Source organism: Helicoverpa armigera, chromosome 8 (assembly GCF_030705265.1).
Source record: "Helicoverpa armigera isolate CAAS_96S chromosome 8, ASM3070526v1, whole genome shotgun sequence".
NCBI classification, from domain to species: domain Eukaryota; kingdom Metazoa; phylum Arthropoda; class Insecta; order Lepidoptera; family Noctuidae; genus Helicoverpa; species Helicoverpa armigera.
The window spans coordinates 1,759,123-1,779,552 of record NC_087127.1 but is presented as its reverse complement, the minus strand read 5'-3'; the positions used below and the strand labels follow the sequence as shown (position 1 = coordinate 1,779,552).

At 37.0% G+C, this 20,430-nt stretch overlaps 1 protein-coding gene across 1 annotated transcript; it reads left to right on the top strand.

Moving 5' to 3' along the window:
* The first annotated feature begins 322 nt into the window (after positions 1 to 322).
* On the top strand, positions 323 to 20,124 carry LOC110383096 (SWI/SNF-related matrix-associated actin-dependent regulator of chromatin subfamily A containing DEAD/H box 1 homolog). Its single transcript, XM_064036061.1, has 15 exons — positions 323 to 649; positions 6,341 to 6,555; positions 6,991 to 7,304; positions 7,903 to 8,071; positions 8,373 to 8,557; positions 9,852 to 10,045; positions 10,476 to 10,611; positions 11,152 to 11,287; positions 11,946 to 12,083; positions 12,562 to 12,798; positions 13,193 to 13,420; positions 13,773 to 13,984; positions 14,390 to 14,545; positions 14,909 to 15,039; positions 15,476 to 20,124. Exons 1-15 carry the CDS (start codon positions 523 to 525, stop codon positions 15,550 to 15,552), a joined length of 2,655 nt encoding a protein of 884 aa, XP_063892131.1. The 5' UTR covers positions 323 to 522; the 3' UTR covers positions 15,553 to 20,124.
* The last annotated feature ends 306 nt before the right edge of the window (positions 20,125 to 20,430 follow it).

Here is a 20,430-nt window from a genome sequence, read left to right as displayed (position 1 = left end):
CTCAAACTGCACGTGTGAAAACGCTGTCTTACCGTTTTTTTGGCATGACCGTGTTGTAGCTGCTTTATTGTTTGAACATAATTCCTATCTCAATGGTTGGATGTGACATAGACACAACTTTTAACCACTTAAATAAATAATTCAAATCTAACGTTGAACGTTAGTAATGGATTAATGATTAGTAAACCGTAATAAATCATTAAAATAGATTTTTTCAATATAGCCACATTTTTTTCTTTGTTTTAAAACGTCATTAAAAATCGAAAAATAGTTGTCATTTGTTAAAATTTATTGTAGATTGCGGTAATTGGTCAACAAACGTAATGACAGCTTTGACATTCCTTTTGATTGGTCCACAATTTTTATATCGCAGTCTCGCGGATAAAAATGGCCGTAGTGTTGACTTCTTGTCGTGGTTAGTTGGTGATACTTTTTTCGTAAATCTTTACTAGATTTTTTATCAAAGAACATAAGAGACTTTTTTCGCAATAGTGTTGAGTAACTGTTCGATTGAGTGTGACAATGTCTAATGGTACAAGTCCGAGTGTGTTGAGTTTCTTGAGACAGTACAGGTTCCAGAGGAAACCGAATGGTCCTGGGGCTAGTTCTAGCAGTCCGGTGACAGTTACCTCGGCGCCTTCCAGTTCCCGTGAGTAAAAAGGTTCTATACGTAGGACAAGGTCATCGTGAAGGTAGCACGTGTTTGTGACTTTTCACCACGAGGAGTTGTGACCACGTTCAGCAACCCGTGTTTTCAGAATTTATTATAAATTTCAAAACTTTTGGATGAAAAAAATCCTGTAGAAATCTAGGATTTCGTGATATTCTTCTGGTATTTGCATGCTGTTCATCAGCTGACTGCTTTAGTTTTTTTTTCTATACCTACCTTCCTATTATTTCATTATTCTTAATATCATCACGCCATCTCTGTAAGGAGCAAGACGGTTTTCAGTTTGCTTATCAAATCATGAAGCATTTTTTCACCTGCTCATAATATCCTCATCACAAGTCTAATTTGCTTTAACTGCATAAAACATGTTGATAGTTGCATACCATAGAAAATCTGCAGTTTTATAAAAGTGCTGTTACAATTAATTTATAAATAGACAAACAGACAGATTAATTGATTACATTACCTACTTGTTAATTCTGTTTTTGCTGATGTATTTCTCAAACGGATTAAAAAAAACTTCATCATCTTAATTACCTATTATGCATTGCTTAAGTACACTTTTGTAATGAAAGTCAAAGATTATAAAAAAATACTCAATACTCATCATAAATAAAATAAATGTATGTTTTGACCCTTTTTGTTTCATTCATTTTTTCCTTCAGATCACATTATTAATCAATTCTGCAATCAATTTTGCATGCCTTTGATTATTATACTCTTTAAATCTAATTAATATCCATCTTTTAAGTAATCATACTATTGTATTAATAAGCTAACATTATTAACACCTTGAAAATATTGATTTTGTGACCAATTGCAAGGGCATTCCCACATTCATAGAAGACATTGTCATTGCTTTCTATTTTGTAAATAACTTCTACATTCAATAATTAACAATAAGCACAAACATGTTTATTTTGCATTTTTTTACTTAGATTTTTGTTATGCAATAAAATGATTGAATAATTTTGTTAGAAAACCTCAAATAAATAGCCTAGAAGCTGAAAATAAAAACTTAAAATCCGAAATAGAACTCTTAAAAAATGTTTCCATGCCTGAACCAAATAAATCTAAGATGTTGATGGATAATGAAACCTCTCAAAAAACCCCAGAGCCACATGATAAAAAATTTGTTCTCTTCGGCCTACATGAATATCATCACGAGTCAGAAACTGACCTACACGACCGGATCATAGCAATATTCCATGATTTGTTTAACATTAATCTCATTGGCTATATAGAAGATATATCAAGAATAGGAAGAAACAGTAATAAAAGACCTGTTGTTGTCGAATTATTAAGTAAAAGAATGACTCGTTACCTACTACAAAATAATAGACTACTTCGCAACACTGGATTGGCCATAGCTGAATTCCTTGACAAGGACTCTATTCGTGAGAGAAAAAGACTTAAACAAACCCTATTTGAAGCAAGACAACAGGGTTGCCACGCAGTGATTCAGAACAATAAGCTAATAATAAATGGAAAAGAATACACCAAAATCAAAGATACCTCCAACGACCAGTCGCAAGATGTCGGATGCTCTCCTAGTGTTGTTACCCAGAATGCCAATATAATTAATCGGACATTTCGTGGCCAAACCCAACGTATATATAAAGGACAAACCCAAAATAACACATTCCGCTAGTAAAGCTAGTCAACATAGTCAATTTGAAATCCTTTACCAGAATGTATGCAGCATAATACACAAAACACATCTACTCCAATCAATCATAGAAGAAAGACAAACTATCCAGGCACTCTGCATCACAGAAACGTGGATTACACAAGATAAAGTAGATACACTACTCTTGGATGGATTTACCGTCGCATCTTCTTACTGCAGGCAAAACTACGCAGGAGGAGGCGTGTGTATATTATTACACGAAAATATTCAATTTACAAAACGTAAAGATATAGATGATATGACGGTCGAGTTCATATTCGAAACATGTGCAATAGAAATAGTCAAACTAAATCTTGTAATTGTAGTTGTTTACTGGCCCCAAAAAAATAGAAATCCAGATATTTTTTATGGTTCACTCGAAAAACTCTTAAACATATTATTGTTAAAAGATAGCAAAAAAGACATAATAATAGGAGGAGACTTTAATATTAATATTTTAGAAAATTCCCAAACAACCTTATCTTTACTAAACCTAATGAAAAGCTTCAACTTCCATCAACAAGTTAAAGAACCAACCAGAGTAACAAATACATGTGCCACCTGTATTGATTTAATCTTTACAAATTTTGACGTGAAGGACACCAAAATAACTGTAAATGATTATGGAATCTCAGACCATAAAGGTATACTACTCAGTAAAAACAATATGCTATCTACTGATAGGAAAACCTGGTACATAAATAAAAGAATATTTAACGAAAAAAATACACTACATTTCAAAACAGAACTAGGAAAATTAGACTGGGAAACAATTATCACTAAAAACAATAACGTAAATATTAACTACGAAGCATTCCACAACACAATAAACAATACATTAAATAAATGCTTTCCTAAAACGCGAATAAAAATAAAGAATAAAACTAAAACTACATGGCTAACATCCGGACTAAAATCATCCTGCAAACAAAAACGTCTACTCAAAACATTTATAACACTAAACGACAACCCTGTGCTAAAAAGCTACTACAAAAAATATGAAAATATACTAAAAAAATGCGTAAATAGATCTAAAAGACTACACTATATACAAAAAATAAAAAATAGTGATAATGTGTCAAAAACAATGTGGCAAATCATAAAAGAACGTACAAATAAATCAACGAAACAGACAAGAAATAATATTAAACTAAAAGTTCAAAATACAGTTACAGATGAGCCTTATATAATAGCAAACATATTTAATGACTTTTTTGTTAAGGTCGGAGGTACGCCTGGTAATCAACCAGGGCGCCCAGTTCTAACGCGCTCGGAGAACTCCATGTACTTGGCACCAGTTGACCCACTTGAAGTCTTCGCAATAATAAAAAACCTCAAAAATAAACACAGTTCCGGTCACGACGAACTCCCACCCACACTAATAAAAAAATGTGCCGAACAACTCGTGCTGCCACTTACGTATCTGATAAACCAATCATTCTCAGAAGGTGTCTTCCCTGACTTGCTAAAAATATCCATCATAAAACCAATACACAAAAAAGGTGACGTAACGGACTGCACAAATTACCGTCCAATAGCCCTTCTGCCAACCTTTTCAAAAATAATAGAAACGGCAATTTCAAAACGCCTTTATTCATTCTGCGAGAAATTTAACATCTTTGATGAAAATCAATACGGCTTCAGAAAGAACAGATCTACTACCTATGCAGTATACCGGTACATCCAACAAGCTCTCAATTACATCAACGATCGAAATTATGCTATAGGTATTTTGCTTGATATGAGCAAAGCGTACGATAGGGTCTCGTATAACATCTTGCTTAATAAACTGGAAGGTATTGGAGTCCGAGGTGTAGCCTATGATTGGTTCTCCTCTTATCTCAACTCTCGCTCACAATTTGTTGAAATTGAACACCATAATTCACAAACCGGTGAAATATCACATGTCCGATCAAAAAAGAATTATATAAAGAACTCTATCCCACAAGGCAGTGTACTAGGTTGTATACTGTTCTTATTATACATAAACGACCTCCCAAAATCATAGATTCAGTAAGTATCCTATTTGCTGATGACATATCAGTGATATTTCCGTGTAAAACAAATTAGAATTAAACCCTAAAATTAATAAAACCCTTTCTGAAATTGTAGCGTGGCTTGAAGACCATAACCTTGAAGTTAACTTCACTAAAACCAAAATTATGCAGTTCAAACCATATCAGAAACGTCCAGTAACAATCAACTACACCCACCATAACACAACAATAGAATGCGTTGACTCTTTTAAACTATTAGGCTTACACATAGACACTAACTTAAATTGGAAATGTCATATCCATAACATAAGCGGGAGACTATCCAGGTTCACATATGCTCTACTCCAATTAAAAAAATCGACAGACCTAAAATCAGCAATTGTCGCCTACTATGCATATGCACACTCCTGGCTTGTGTATGGAATAATACTATGGGGTAATAGCACGAACGCAGATGTCCTATTCAAACTGCAGAAGAAATGCATTAGAATCCTCGCAAACATCGACGGAATGGATAGCTGCAGGCCACACTTCATTAAACTTGGCATACTTACATTAACATCTATGTATATTTTTGAAATCTGTATATTTGTCAAAAAACACATTCATTTATTCTCCTTAAAGAAAGACCATTACTCACAACCTCGTAACCTAAGAAATAAAAATTCACTTGCTCTACCGACATCAAACCTATCTATATTTCATTCTGGGCCCTATGTAATGTGTATTAAGATTTATAACAAAATACCAAAACAATTAAAAGAAACCTCCAGTTTCAATATATTTAAGAATAAATTAAAAAAATACTTAATCCGAAAATGTTATTACAGTCTAAAAGAGTTTTTCGAGGACAGAACTAAACAGTAAGATAGTGTGCAATATAAAACAATTTAAATATAATATGTTAGAGCAAATAGAGGTAGTATAAATATAATGATAGTATAATAATAAAGGTATATATGAATATAATAATATATATAAGTAAATATATAAGTTGTGCCTAAATATATAAGATTAACTAAATAGTTTGTAAGTAATTGTATATTAAAATTGCTGCGCCCTAACAGGGTATCATGTATGTACCTCTACATTTTATAACACCTTGTAACACTCATGATTGCAATAAAGATTTGAAGTTTGAAGTTTGAAGTTTGAAAATATGATTATCATGTCTGTGTTAGGTTAGACTTGTTAAATTATGATCTCAAAAGATATCTTTTTAAACAATGTAAAATGTGAACAGATTTCTGTAGATCATATAATTAATAGATTTTGTACTTAAAACAAATATAATGGGTATATTTTCCTGGCTAAACATTATTTGGAGTGGGTTTCCTTATTGTAACTCATATTACTAACCTGATCTATCATTTGGCATAATAATGCTTTCTGGTGTCATCACTACCTAATATTATCTTCACGCTAATTCTCATTGCAGGCTAAGCAGACTAGAAGCAAATTATAACAATAATAATATTTGCATTACCATCAATCAAAGCCACATTTAGCCGTAAGTGTAGCACAGTTCTTGCAATAAAACATGAGTTTTGTTTATGTATGAGTAAATATAGTAAAAATACAGTAAAAAGGGTCTTTATGTTCCTTTCTTGGCATTCACATCATCAGCCTTTTCAATGTCTCACTGCTATGCACACCTCTCACACAGAGGATTCAGTGTTAAACCCCATGCTTGCTTAATGTGGGTTGCTGATTATACCACTCACACATATGCAAAACTTGTATCTTGTTGTGAAAACTGTAGCAGGTTGCAACTGTTGTAATGTACATGATGGACTGCAGTAATACTTCACCATCTTAACCCTGTGTATCATTCACCAACATCAAAGCAATGGCTACCAACATTAGTGCCACATCATCGTTTACAAACACGTTGCAATTTGTGCAAGATGATACGAAATAAATACCTTCTGTGTTGAATTATGCTGATCAGCATGAAAGTGCAACTTTCAACAAATATTGCTGATCTTGAATTAATGTTTGCAGAAATGAATAACCAAAACAGAATAAGGATGGCAGCGCCAAACACAGTGGTGGTTAGAAACGGGCCGGTGGTATACAAACGGATAAGACTGCCAGACTCGGATTCTGATGATGCAGCATCTCCAGCCAAGAAGCCGGCTCATGTTGAACTCACAACTGCTGTCAAAGAGAGAAGATTTACTAATATGCTACAAATGTTTCCTGATATATCTCCCTATGTAAGTATACTACTTTAGTATTTAATGAAAATAAGTTATTTTGGGAAGGTCCTTGCCGATGGTCAGCTGCAGTGGCTATTATCATATAAGGAGATCAGCCAGCTGTGCAGGACTTATCATAGTGCACAAGTATTTGCTTGGACACAGGTGCACGACCGACATTAAAGTGCTCTCTGATTCTGATGTGCATTTTAGGATATAATTGTTATTATTGTGGAGGGTTGTCGTAAAAGAAATCGGACGATTTTTTCGACTTTTACGACGATTTATTTCTTAACGAACTATTCGCGGCAAACCTAATGTCTGCTCGGAACATCGCTCCATTCATGACGAACGATATAGTCTTTATGCGTGTACCTACGCTCCGAAGTTAGTAGCGAGCCGCCATTAACTTTGCCCTGACCTACCTTTAAATTCCATACAATTTGTCCACAGTTCGTAAAAACAACCTTAGCAAAACACGGATGGAATGAAGAGCGTTCTAGAGACGAGCTATTAAAACATGACCCTGAGAGCAACGACAAGGGTTCCACATCTACTTTCTTTGGGTCCAACCCCAGTGTGTCTGGGACTGCCCAGAGACCTTACACTAATATGGGCATAGTTAGGGTCACCAGTGGGCCTAAGACCACTGTTGTGGTGAGGAAAGCCTTAGAGGGTAAAGGCGGGAGGGTCAGAAGGGGTAGCAGCGGCAGTGAGGATGATGACTACGGAGTTAAGAAAGGAAAAGATGATAGGGTTTATGACAGGTAGGTGATTTCTGTACATTTATAGAAGTTATGTAGAAAACTGTTCGAGATATTTTCGGTTAAACATAGTAAGGTAATTAACTAAATTGATAATTTCATGAAATTGGGTAGGTTATAAACAGACTAACAGATATTTCAGTCTTTATGTGTCGAGTTTGCTATATTTTTCGCCTTCCCATCATTTTCGGCCGCCGTACGTAAGTTACGTGTCTGTCGTAGATTTGGATTGGTGTCGTGTCATTTTGCTGTGTGTAGATTGTCATTCATACCTTTTGTATAATGAAATAAAGCACTAAATCGAATGACAAGAAGCAATTTTCTTATATATCTGTAACTAACTTCCACCAGCGGTTTCAGCCGCGACTCTGAGATAAATAGTTACTCCATACCCGGACAGAAAATAAAATATCCTATGTACCTACTATTCCCGGTTCTTTTACCACTCCGCCAATTTTCATCCAAATCTGTTGAGCTATTCTTGAGTTATAAAAAGTCCAAGTAACACTTTATTTTGAAGGCTTTTATTTAGACTGATAAGCTAGTTATTTAGTTCTTACAGTTTTTTCAGTAAAAATAATCAGTTTAAATTATTTTCCAGTGAGGATTCAGACAATGAGATAACGGATGACCTGATAGGTGACAAAAAGAAGGTGTTTGAGTTCTTAAACAACAGCAATATGAATGAGCTGTCGTTACTCAGCGGATGTTCCCAGAAGAAGGCTGAGGCTATCATGTCTTTGAGGCCTTTTAAAGGCTGGCTAGATATGGTAAGTTACTGTTTTATTTCTTAAAAACCTTGACTGATGGAACCAAGGAATAAAGTAACCAACTTCTTAACGATTTTATGGATGTGTCTTTGTTACGTATACCTGATAAAACAGTTGGCTGATCTGATTCAGATGTAACATTGATATGTGCCCCCGTGTGTATCATGAACCCCAGGAATAAACAATCAAAAACTTATAAAAGATCTTGGCTAAATGTTAAAAAAGTCTATAGTGGCCTAAAATATAACTCTTTATTAATGTTAACATCAACTTCTAAACCTTGTCTAATTTACTTCAACAGGTAGAAAAATTCAACAGCAACAAATCTCTAAGTACGGAACTGTTGAATTCTACACAAGAGCTACTGACCACCAGGAACAACATACAGCGGCTGATGAAGAAGTGCGTAGGGTTAGCGCAGCAGCTGGAGTCGGCCGTAGACGCCGGAGCCGGGCGGCTGAAGCAGCCAGCTATACTGGACGATAGGTAAGGAGACAGGAACAACATACAGCGGCTGATGAAGAAGTGCGTAGGGTTAGCGCAGCAGCTGGAGTCGGCCGTAGACGCCGGAGCCGGGCGGCTGAAGCAGCCAGCTATACTGGACGATAGGTAAGGAGACAGGAACAACATACAGCGGCTGATGAAGAAGTGCGTAGGGTTAGCGCAGCAGCTGGAGTCGGCCGTAGACGCCGGAGCCGGGCGGCTGAAGCAGCCAGCTATACTGGACGATAGGTAAGGAGACAGGAACAACATACAGCGGCTGAAGAAGAAGTGCGTAGGGTTAGCGCAGCAGCTGGAGTCGGCCGTAGACGCCGGAGCCGGGCGGCTGAAGCAGCCAGCTATACTGGACGATAGGTAAGGAGACAGGAACAACATACAGCGGCTGATGAAGAAGTGCGTAGGGTTAGCGCAGCAGCTGGAGTCAGCCGTAGACGCCGGAGCCGGGCGGCTGAAGCAGCCAGCTATACTGGACGATAGGTAAGGAGACAGGAACAACATACAGCGGCTGATGAAGAAGTGCGTAGGGTTAGCGCAGCAGCTGGAGTCGGCCGTAGACGCCGGAGCCGGGCGGCTGAAGCAGCCAGCTATACTGGACGATAGGTAAGGAGACAGGAACAACATACAGCGGCTGAAGAAGAAGTGCGTAGGGTTAGCGCAGCAGCTGGAGTCGGCCGTAGACGCCGGAGCCGGGCGGCTGAAGCAGCCAGCTATACTGGACGATAGGTAAGGAGACAGGAACAACATACAGCGGCTGATGAAGAAGTGCGTAGGGCTAGCGCAGCAGCTGGAGTCGGCCGTAGACGCCGGAGCCGGGCGGCTGAAGCAGCCAGCTATACTGGACGATAGGTAAGGAGACAGGAACAACATACAGCGGCTGATGAAGAAGTGCGTAGGGTTAGCGCAGCAGCTTTAGCCAGTACTTCACTTTATCTGCTCCATTAGATGATGATAGATACCTAGATCTTGTTTGTCTGGTCTATTGCATATACAATCTCTAGCTAGCCCAATTATAAAGTCAGCGCTAAATCCTAACTCTCTCTAGCTAAGATCTGGCTTTCTCATTATTGTAAGGCCTAAATCGCCATTACGTAATAAGTTGTTTTCGTCATGCTAAAAAGGAATCCGCACGCAACGATTAGCTGCGATGGTATCGTCCTTATGGATCTTGGTCCCTAGAGTTTGTATCGAATTTAATGGTTCCTTAGGGCCCCACCTTATTACAGTACAATTATTCTGTAAACCCTGATCACAGTAAAACATCGTAAATTTTCTCTTCCAGCCTAACCCTAGCCCCTTACCAGCTAGTAGGCCTCAACTGGCTAGCAGTTCTCCACAAGCAAGGCGTCTCCGGTATATTAGCTGATGAGATGGGGCTCGGCAAGACGGTGCAGGTCATCGCCTTCCTGGCACATCTGAAGGAGACCGGACAGGCTAGGGGAACTCATCTCATTGTGGTGCCTGCTTCTACTCTTGGTGAGTTGAGATTTTTAATAGCACGGTTATGAAGTGTGAAGTCTGTGTTTATATGACTGTGACATAATGCGATTTGTTTTACGAGAGCATTAAGTATATAAGCTCATCCCGGGAAGACTTCTTCCCGTACTCGGACAAAATGTAGCCTATGTCCCAGGGGATACTGTAGCTTCTCAACAATGAAAGATTTTTCAAATCGGTTCAGAAGTTTCGGAGCCTTAGTTTAGGGTATAACAAACAGTTTTCTCATTATTGTAATAATATAGAAGTACAGTTATTTAACGCTTAAAAGGCGCTAATGTGGCCTGAAAGCTCTGATGTGGTCGGATGAATTTCAGAAATGATGCTATACATTTTCATCTATCGTTCCTTGAGGTTTAGCAAACCCAATATACTTTTTTAACATTTTTCTCAAAATATCGTTTCCCAGACAACTGGAGCAGCGAGCTAGCCCGCTGGTGTCCCGCCCTCCGAGTCAGCAAGTACTACGGACACCCTGAGGAGCGGCGCCAGCTGCGCATACACTACTCGCGCGGACTCGACGACATCGACGTCGTGCTCACCACGTAAGTCTACTGCACTTAAAGACTACTGTTGTACCAAGTACTACGGACTTGTCTTAGAATTTTTTCACAGCATAAACTTTAAGAAACGCTCAAATTACGACAGAAATCAAGAGGGCGTTCATGCTCGCGAATTTTGTCGTGCATGTAGTACGCCCACGATAAAATCACCACTCAAACTGGACGTTACCGCGCCATTCGGTTGTTGTCAATTGTTGTTTTGAGGCGAACCTCGTACCTGTAGGCGTTGCTTGACTGTTTATCGATAACGAGGTTAAGAACTGCAAATCCGTTGCTGTTAAAAATCGGGAGGAAAATACTCTACTTTGAAAGTCCAAGTCAACAACATCTTTTCTATTATTAAATGTGTTCTTTTACTGATGAATCGTCTAAGCTGAAATTCACGCCCCATTACCGCATTAAGGGATAAGGGTAAGAGGATGATGACTACCGCATTTACGGTTTACAGCGTTAAGCTTTCACTATAATTTGTTCACTAGTCCAAAAGCAATCCTATACTTATTACCTTTCCGTATTTTCCAGCTACACAATGGTGAACAGTTGTCCGGAAGAGCGCAAGATGTTCCGCGTGACGCCGATGCACTACGTCATATACGACGAGGCGCATATGCTCAAGAACATGTCCACGCAGCGGTATGATAACCTGCTTAAAATTAAGGTAATTACTTTACCGTTGATAGTGGTGCTTCTACCATAGTGGGCACTGTGGGCACCTCTGCAATCTTAATTTACTTGTGACGTTACATTACACTATACATTTCTAATTTACTATACATAAATTCCCTTATGTTCTACGCCTATATACTCGCTTATTTTCTACCCCTTTTTCAAATTATATAGTAAAAGGACCCAAAAAAAATATGCGCTAAGATTTCGCCCATGATGAGTGTCTACTTTCTTGATTAGAAAAGAGTGTCATACCGTATACCGTCACTGCATCCTAGTTTTTTTTTTTTGTATAATGTCGGGACACCTTTTCACACACGGTCGGTTAGCCCCATGGTAAGTTATTAATTAACTTGTGTTATGGGTGCTAACACAACTGATAAACTACATATATACATATGTAAATACATATTGTAACACCCAGACCACGGCCAACAAGCATGCTCATCACACAAATGTCGACCGAACCAGGAATCGAACCCGGGACCTCAGGTTTGGTCCGGCAAAAGTAGGTAGTTGGTCTTAGTTTCTGAAGCGCAAAATAAAATCTAGTATTACAAAGTCCACCCAAGTCCCTACAAAAACCACAAATCAACACAGAACCAACCTTATCAACACACAAATAAAGTATAATTTCCCTCACATTCCAGTCTAAACACCGTCTCCTGCTAACGGGAACGCCGCTACAGAACAACCTGCTGGAACTGATGTCGCTGCTGTGCTTCGTCATGCCACACATGTTCTCCGGCAAGACGGACGACCTCAAGAGTTTGTTCCAGAAGAATTCTGTAAGTATTGCTTTTAATTTAACGTAAGGCATGTACGTAATCTGGATTCTAAGTAACGACTGCCAAAGACATTTAAAATGACATCCAGACCAATATAGGCCTATTTTCACCAACAACGTAAACATCCATTATCCTATTGAAAATTGGTTATGAAAATTCATAGTAAACAGTTGTTTTGTGAAGACTGTAATTTATGTAGTCTCAGAAAATAGGCCTTATTGTGCCTGCTGAAGACGCTGGACCTCACTCGTGATGATGGTCATCTATCCAAGGACCGACAGCGCCAAGCTTTGTTCAACCTTATTGTTGATCAGTCAATAGGCTACCCCTACTAAAGATAGGCATTTCATACAACTTGAATGGAACTAATGTCAAAATTCTGTCTCCTGTATGCAATTCGACAGATAGATATGTTATTGCAATTCACAATAAGCCATTGTAAATTTATATTTACATATTTTTTAATAACATTTTCCAGAAATCAAAAACAACAAAGAAGGCAGAAGGAAAAGAAGACGACGAGCTGCCCTTCGAACAGAGTCAGATAACCCAAGCTAAACGCATCATGAAACCGTTTGTGTTGCGTCGGTTAAAACGAGACGTGTTACAAGACTTGCCTAAGAAGACTAACCATAGGGAACTCTGTGCTATGTCCGAGAGACAGGGCATGTTGTATAAGGATCTCATTGCTGGGTTTGCGGCTAAGGATGGAACGGTAAGTTTTAGCTTTACTTCTAAACTAATATTATAAACATGAATAATTTTTTTTATTTGTACTATAAAAGATCCGAAACCATTACCCTCATATGTACTATCTTAAGTACACCCTCATGTACTCCCCTATACATACTCCCTTATTTACTCTACTGAAATATTCCCATATGTGGAAACTTTCTTATTTACTTCCCTTTTGTATTCCCGTATGTACTCCCTTATTGACTTTTCCGTATGCATGCCGATTTTTGCTATATGGAATGTAGGTATGTGCCCACAATTTTTTTTGCGGAGTGGGTCTGTTCCTGATAGCAAACGCAAGCAAAATTTTACTACAAAACACCAATTCATCCATTTTACAGATCAAAGTCTATACTGTAATCTTCACATTTCAGATCCGTGCAACTACAGAACAGTCTGGCATGGCTATGATGATGGACATGCGGAAGTTGGCCAACCATCCTCTACTCCTCCGCTACCACTACATAGACACCACTGTCCGGCAGATAGCATCCCGTCTGGCTAAAGACTCTAAATACAAGGAGAACAACGAACAGTATGCCTGGGAGGACCTCATGTGTCTGTCTGACTTCCAGATACATCAGCTTACCTTGCAGCACGATGTTAGTATCATCTGACTAGCCTTTTCCGTGTGTTGAAGTCAACTTCTAAACAGATACAGAATATCAGTATTTTAGATGGAGCTGCTCTCTGTTGAGGTCATCCGAATTTGAATTCAGCAAAGCGACAGATTTTCGCAATAATTCTTTGTTAGTCTCCTTGTCAAACTCTCAGGCTTTTGACTACTTGTCAAGGATGTTCTAATACAATTGCCATCCGCAATTTAACACGCCTTCCGATCACCAAGTAACTTATGTGACATAGATGAACTGGCCGAGACCCTGAACAATAAGCTAGTTGTTATCCAGGTGCGATGATGGAATAGCAAATAATATTATATTTCTACCTCCACAGTGTATCCGCTCCTTCGGTCTGCCGGACCACCTCATCCTGGACTCAGGCAAGTTCCAGAAGTTGGACGAGATGCTTCCTCGGCTGAAGGCTGGTGGCCACCGGGTGCTGATCTTCAGCCAGTTCACCATGATGCTGGACATCTTGGAGCCCTACCTCACTATCAGACGTCACCGGTACCTGAGGCTGGACGGCAGTACGGCTGTTACTGATAGGTAAGACATTATGCCTGCTCACAAGCAAGTCTAACTATACCCTTATGTTTTTATATATTATTACGTGTTTTTGTTGTTTGTTCTATCATCCAATGTTATGTATGACCCTCCACTATGCTAGTTTTTGTAAAAACAAGGAAATACAATAAGGGTGACATTTGGCATGCATTGTAAGGTAGTTTCAAATGAGTTTTAGACAATGTGGTTGATAGGAAGCCGTTTGGCTTGACGGGGCTCACCTGGATGACGAATAAGGCTTGAGGAGCAATGCTGTTAATAAAATATAATTTTACTACAGCAATTTGTTCGTGCATTATGCAAAACTTAAGGAACCCTATATTCATCTTCTGTACAATTTCTCTTTTAACCCTTTTCACCGTAGGTACCTTTTTCTTTATATTCCAGACAAGAGCTAATAGACCAGTACAACAACGAGGATATCTTCGTGTTCCTGCTGTCTACGAAGGCAGGCGGGCTGGGCATCAACCTGACTGCGGCCGACACCGTCATCATACACGATATCGACTTCAACCCTTATAATGATAAACAGGCCGAGGATAGGTGAGCATTACTTACTAGTCATATTTTTTCATAAGTTTGTAGGTTTTTGGAAAATCCGAAAGTCGTAAGTGGATTGTGGGTCTGTGTTCCTTACTCTTGTTCTGGGTAATGGCTCAACCTATCTTGATGTATGACAATCTGGGTTTCTGAAATTCATCAGGGAAAAGCTGCTGACACTTGGTACATAATCTATTACACATACATGTTAAAACACCTGAACTACTATTCAGACAATTTCTGTATATAGGAAAATTTGATTTAAACTTGGGAAAATGTTTGTATGACAGCAAACATTACTCACCTACTTAGAATTTAAAAGTTTAACATAGAAATTCTAAAACGTGTTATTATTTTCCTGTACAGATGTCACAGAATGGGCCAAACTCGTCCCGTAACGATCTACCGTCTGCTGAGCTGCGGTACCATCGAGGAGGGAATATATCAGGTGGCGCAGGAGAAACTCACGCTAGAGAAACATGTCACTGGTGTTGATGGTATGTGTAGATAGCATATTATACTACTTGCATCCTCAGGAGAGTTTGAATCGTCGACCACGAACAGCGGGGCGCTCGTGCCATAGGTTGATTCTAGTTGCCCGTTCCAAAAGTAGCTTCCAATGAAGAAGAACAGGCAAGAAACTCCATGGTTACTATTTTATAAATAGTAGGTATCTAGTGTACCGCGAAATTAATACTAAATATTTTTCCTAACTTTTAATGCCATTGATTCCGCAAAGTATGGCTTGATTACATAATTTAACTGTAAGAATTTGCCATGGGACTAGTACTTCCTGAAATTAGCTTGTTTAATCAAAATTGACAGCTATTTATTATAGAATATAGATAATCATTGAATACACACTCAGATATGGTGAGCTACCACAAAGCATTTAACTCAAGGCCTAACAAGTATTTTATACAACTTTTACAGAAAACGACAAAGCGGAACAGAAGAACGTCGTCCGGTTATTATCAGCTGCTCTCGGCCTCACTTCACCAAGCAAATGATTACCGACCAACCCGTAATCGCCCAGGACTAAACTATGACCAATAGCCAAGTGACAACATTTGTGCAAACATTGGCCAATGTTCCCGGTTATGTGAAGTGCGCTGTGAATTGTTAATCAAAAACGAGTGATACAATTAATACAAGCTTACATAGATTAAAAAATATTTTCGATACACAAAATCAGTTTCTTGTTCATTAAAATGTAAAGAACCGGTGAGATTTCGTCATTATTATATTGCCACCCACTGCCTTATAAATATGTCAATAAACAACATAAATATAATATTATATTAAGGGCCGATTTTTCAATCATTAGTTGACTTCTATCTGTGGAATAAGTATGGCGGTATGACATATTTTTATACAAAAGTTGATAAAACGTCAAAACATTCTTCAGAGAAAAGTTATCTGGTGATTGAAAAATCGGTACTAAAACCAATGTATTATATAGAAGCTAGCTGTAGACTCAGAATTGCAATATATAACTTATCAACAAAATATGTACTGGTATTTAGAATTTGTAACCTTGGCCCATAATGAGATTTTTATAACATACCCAGATAGCATTTAGAGATTAGTGGAAAGCAGGAAAGTATATCCAAATTAAAAGTATTGAATTTGAATCCATGACTGCTGATTAAAAATTATACAGTGTCTGATTCCATAGCTGAGTTTGGCTGATCATAATTTGGGTTAACTTCAGCTTTGATGAAATAAATTAATTTATAATGATTTTCTTCTTTGAATAATTGAATTATGAAATCCGAGGATCGGTTACGATGTCTGCACTTGTAGTAAATAAATTAATTTAAGTAGGATTGCAATGTATAGGGTGGTTGGTAATTAGTGACTCATACTTGAATACGCGATTCTCCTTTAAATAGCTTTGAACTTGGCCCGAATTTTCAGATAGCTGTTTTGCTATTGTGATTAAACTAATGATTTATTAATAAAGTCTATAAGGAAAGTTATTTGTAATCAAGAGTAGAATCAATTACCAGCCATTCTACATATTTACTTTTTTAATTTAGTTAAAATAAAACACATGAAACTCTTAGATTGCTTTGTATAAAAAATGGGTTAGATATTATTGAAGCTATGGTTGATTCACCTCTGTTCACTATTATTGTGTAACTAAATAAAATGTATGTGTGAGTTTAAGAAGTAAACGCGTTATTTATTTGTATTGTATCGCCTGCCACGTATATTGCAGTATTTATACATAAGTATGTTGATTGTCGTTTATATTGCTGGGCTGAAGAGAAATAACTCTTGTAATTTTTTTTTATAAAGACGTCAGGACGTTGACCTACTTAAATCTGTCAAATTTCTTCAATAGATTTTCAATCCTATCACAATAGTGGAAGGTTAATGTTCTATTGGTAAAATATGACAAGATTTGGGTAGGTTGACCTGCTAGCGTTTTCTAGAATATGCTGATGTATTAGCTAACATCGCATGAAGGTGTTTACTGTAAAAAATTAACACTGAAACTGAGCTGTTTTTATGACGGATTCAAGACTATTTTAAGCTCTATAGCGTGAAGATAAAGTTCAATTCAGGTCAGTGTAACAATATAAACGATTATATCAATCTCGAAGCGCCCACAGATTAGTATATAAAAATATTATTTACTAAATACAATGTGACTTACTGCTTTGTACTGACATATTCTAGGTAATACGGCTAGATCTAAGATGGCGTATTTATAAATTAAATATAAATAACAAATCTGGTTTTGTTGTCTGTGTGTCATGGTCATGATTTTGGGGAGTGCTTTAAACTACTTAATGAATTATTTGTCATTTTTGCCAGAATGAAATTATATAAAAAACACATTGTGTTTTGGGAATTATTTAAGGAGAAAAGAAAGGAAAACAACATAATCTGCGTATCTTTACGTTAATTAATTCATATAAATACATAACTGAGTCTGTATATAAATAATATAATATTCCATATATATCAACGAAGAGGCCCTTTTCCCTGAAACATGAAACACAAACATGAAAACCGAACAAAAAATTGTAAAAAAAGTATACGCGAATTAACTTGTACCTATTAGATAAATGTAAACTATGGATTAGTTTAATACACTCGTAATTATGGTCATGTAAAGTTAAATGTTATATTTGGTAAGCTTTAGCATTCTTACAGCCAGTTTCTTCATCAAAAGTAAAAGTAATGTCTAAAGTAAAAGTAACGGTCAAATTCGTTTTTTCAAGGCTAAAGTAACAGCAAAACTAATAGAAAAAACGAATTTGACAGTTACTTTTACTTGGATTTTACTTTGGCTTTTACTTTTGATGAAGAAACTGGCTGTTAGTAAAATAAATTTTAGTGGGAAAACTTTTTTACGTCGTTGTTTCGGGAAGAGTCAGGTGATTAGACTAGCTTTTGCCTGTGTCTTCACTTGCATTGATTTTGGCCCTAGCATGTAGCTCTTACTCAACTGCTACTGAAATTTGTTGAATTCTAGTAATTATTATCTTTTGTAGAAAATTAATTAGTAGATTTATGAAAAGTATGGTTTTGAAATTCGATATCCTTTCTGTATAAAAACTGGTAACTCTACTCTTGACAAACAGTCACAAATTAGAAACAGACGGAAAAACGTCCGAGCATATATTAATTTTATTGCGTGGTACATAAAGTACAGTTTTGATCGTTCATAAAGAGCCTTAACAGCTTATTTTGAATTGGTCAAAACTATGCTTTATGCCCTTCACATTTAAGCATACATTAAATTGATATAGAAGATAGAAGTGAGCAATTTGCTTGGCCGTTATTTATACATCTATCAAGTTGCTATTGTTGCACACCATAACTCTAATTTTCAAAAACAAACGTCCTAAGACCGAAATATCTAATACATGCCAAATTGGTCATATTGTACCTCTCCCCACCATCTCTAAAATCTTAAAGTAGACCCAGAAGAAGAAAGTCTATTGAAAAAGTTAAGAGCCCACCAAATGGGAAACACGAAAAATGTATTTCTTTTCTCTCATCTATTTCTATGATTCGGTGGTAAAATTGATAATTTCTGAAGTGACCTACAGCCTACAGCCAATATTTGGGTTTTCTAAGGCCAAAGTATTAATAATTGTACTCATTTGCAATACGTGTATCTTGTGGATAACGTTTTATTTTGCTTTGTAACGTGGTCTGCTCCCATTAACATGTGGTCTAAAAAATTATGTTGATTTAAAACTATATTATGTACTTCAACCAGGCCTCCGTCACTCCATGTACTTGCGCGCTATAAGTGCCTACCGCCCAGCCGAGCGGTCTCGGTCCGCCGGCGGATCAAATTCAGTTGCGGTTTTCACAAGCGAAGCGCGCGCACGCCGTTCAATTTTTAACCGACTTCTAATAGTGCTGTTCGTTCGTACGCGCATTACGATGCCGTGTGGTGCCTTATGTGCTGTAACTTTAAAGATTTTTTTATTTTACCTACACACTGATGTATATAATTATGTTTTATCTAGGTTTCTTCTACAGTCAGCACCAATAGGTATATAAAACAAAACAAACTTACAAAAATAATAAAACAAACTTTAAAAAAAGAGAACCGACTTCAAAACACTAAACCGTAAGAAATAATTTATTTTTTGATGTCGGTGCTTTTTCGATTCGTAATTACCAGCTGTTAGCACCAACATAATTACCAGCTGTTAGCACCAACATAAAAAAAAAAACAAATTATTTCTTACGGCTTTGTGCCTTGTTTGAAGTCGGTTCTCTTTTTTTAAGGCTTTTTTTTTTCATTTCTAGTGAACATCTCCGAAGATCATCATCAAACTAAGAAGTATTATACTTATTTTAAAACGTTCTCCTAAATGTAACAAATCCTTTTCTCAAAATCGCATCGATATCGATTTAGCCAAACGCGAGAATATCGCGCACAAACATACATACCTACAAACCATACAAGTCAAACTTCTCAGTTTGGCCTGTACCTATGTCTAATCACCTCCTTTTTTTTTAAGTTGGTTAAATATTTTATAAATGATAAAATTTTTAACTGCCACATAAAAGTCAGAACATATTCACAGTTCTCAATAACATAGATAAAAAGTTATGTTAATTTAATTTTACCGAAGAGGCAGCCCTGCGATTACTGTGGAATCGCGCGGTGCGAAGCAATCACTGCTGTACGCTTGAGCATTTAGGCGCATTTTAGCATACAGTGGTTGCTGACGCGAAGGAGTAGGCAATTATCGTAATAGGTATTGGAAGTTTTCTACTGAGTGAAGTATCTGTAGTAATCTGTGCTTCAACTATTAAAGCTATCTATCCATGAAATAAGTTGACATGAGTGTAGTTGTCGCCAATCTTTTTGTCATAATAGAACACTGCGCGCTTTCCAGTATGACGAGACAAATAAAATTATTGGAACAAAAATAAATTAGCAAAATAAAACATTATTCAACATTGCAATCTTGTGAGTTAGATGATTTAATTAGTTATTTATTCCTTTTTTAGATCAATTTTTCGTTTTTAAGTAGTAAGTTTTTAGTTTAATTCTAGAGTAGTTAACATTCCTTAGTAAAATACATAAGTTTATTTAATTTTTGTTTTTTTTTTTGCATGCTGTACCGCTTTCCTATCCTTTCAATTTCCTTGATTAATACAATAAATTGTATTGAAATGTGCTAGAATCTTACTATTCATCGAGTATTCGGGTTTTCTACAGGTCAGAGAGCCAAGCACACACAATTGCTGCAAAAGAATATAAAAGGTAGCAGCAGCCTTGGCAGCAAAAATTAGAAGACAGTTCGCTGTCAGTGAGCATACAATATACTTAAAGAGAAATGCTTAAAGCCTATATTTGAATAATATTATAATGTTATGGCTTTCTAGCCTGTTTGAATGAA

Coding starts and splice junctions, on each gene's coding strand:
- LOC110383096 (XM_064036061.1), top strand. CDS start 523: ATGTCTAATGGTACAAGTCCGAGTGTGTTGAGTTTCTTGAGACAGTAC. Junction 12,084..12,561: donor GTTTGTTCCAGAAGAATTCT/GTAAGTATTGCT, acceptor AACATTTTCCAG/AAATCAAAAACAACAAAGAA. Junction 15,040..15,475: donor ACATGTCACTGGTGTTGATG/GTATGTGTAGAT, acceptor CAACTTTTACAG/AAAACGACAAAGCGGAACAG.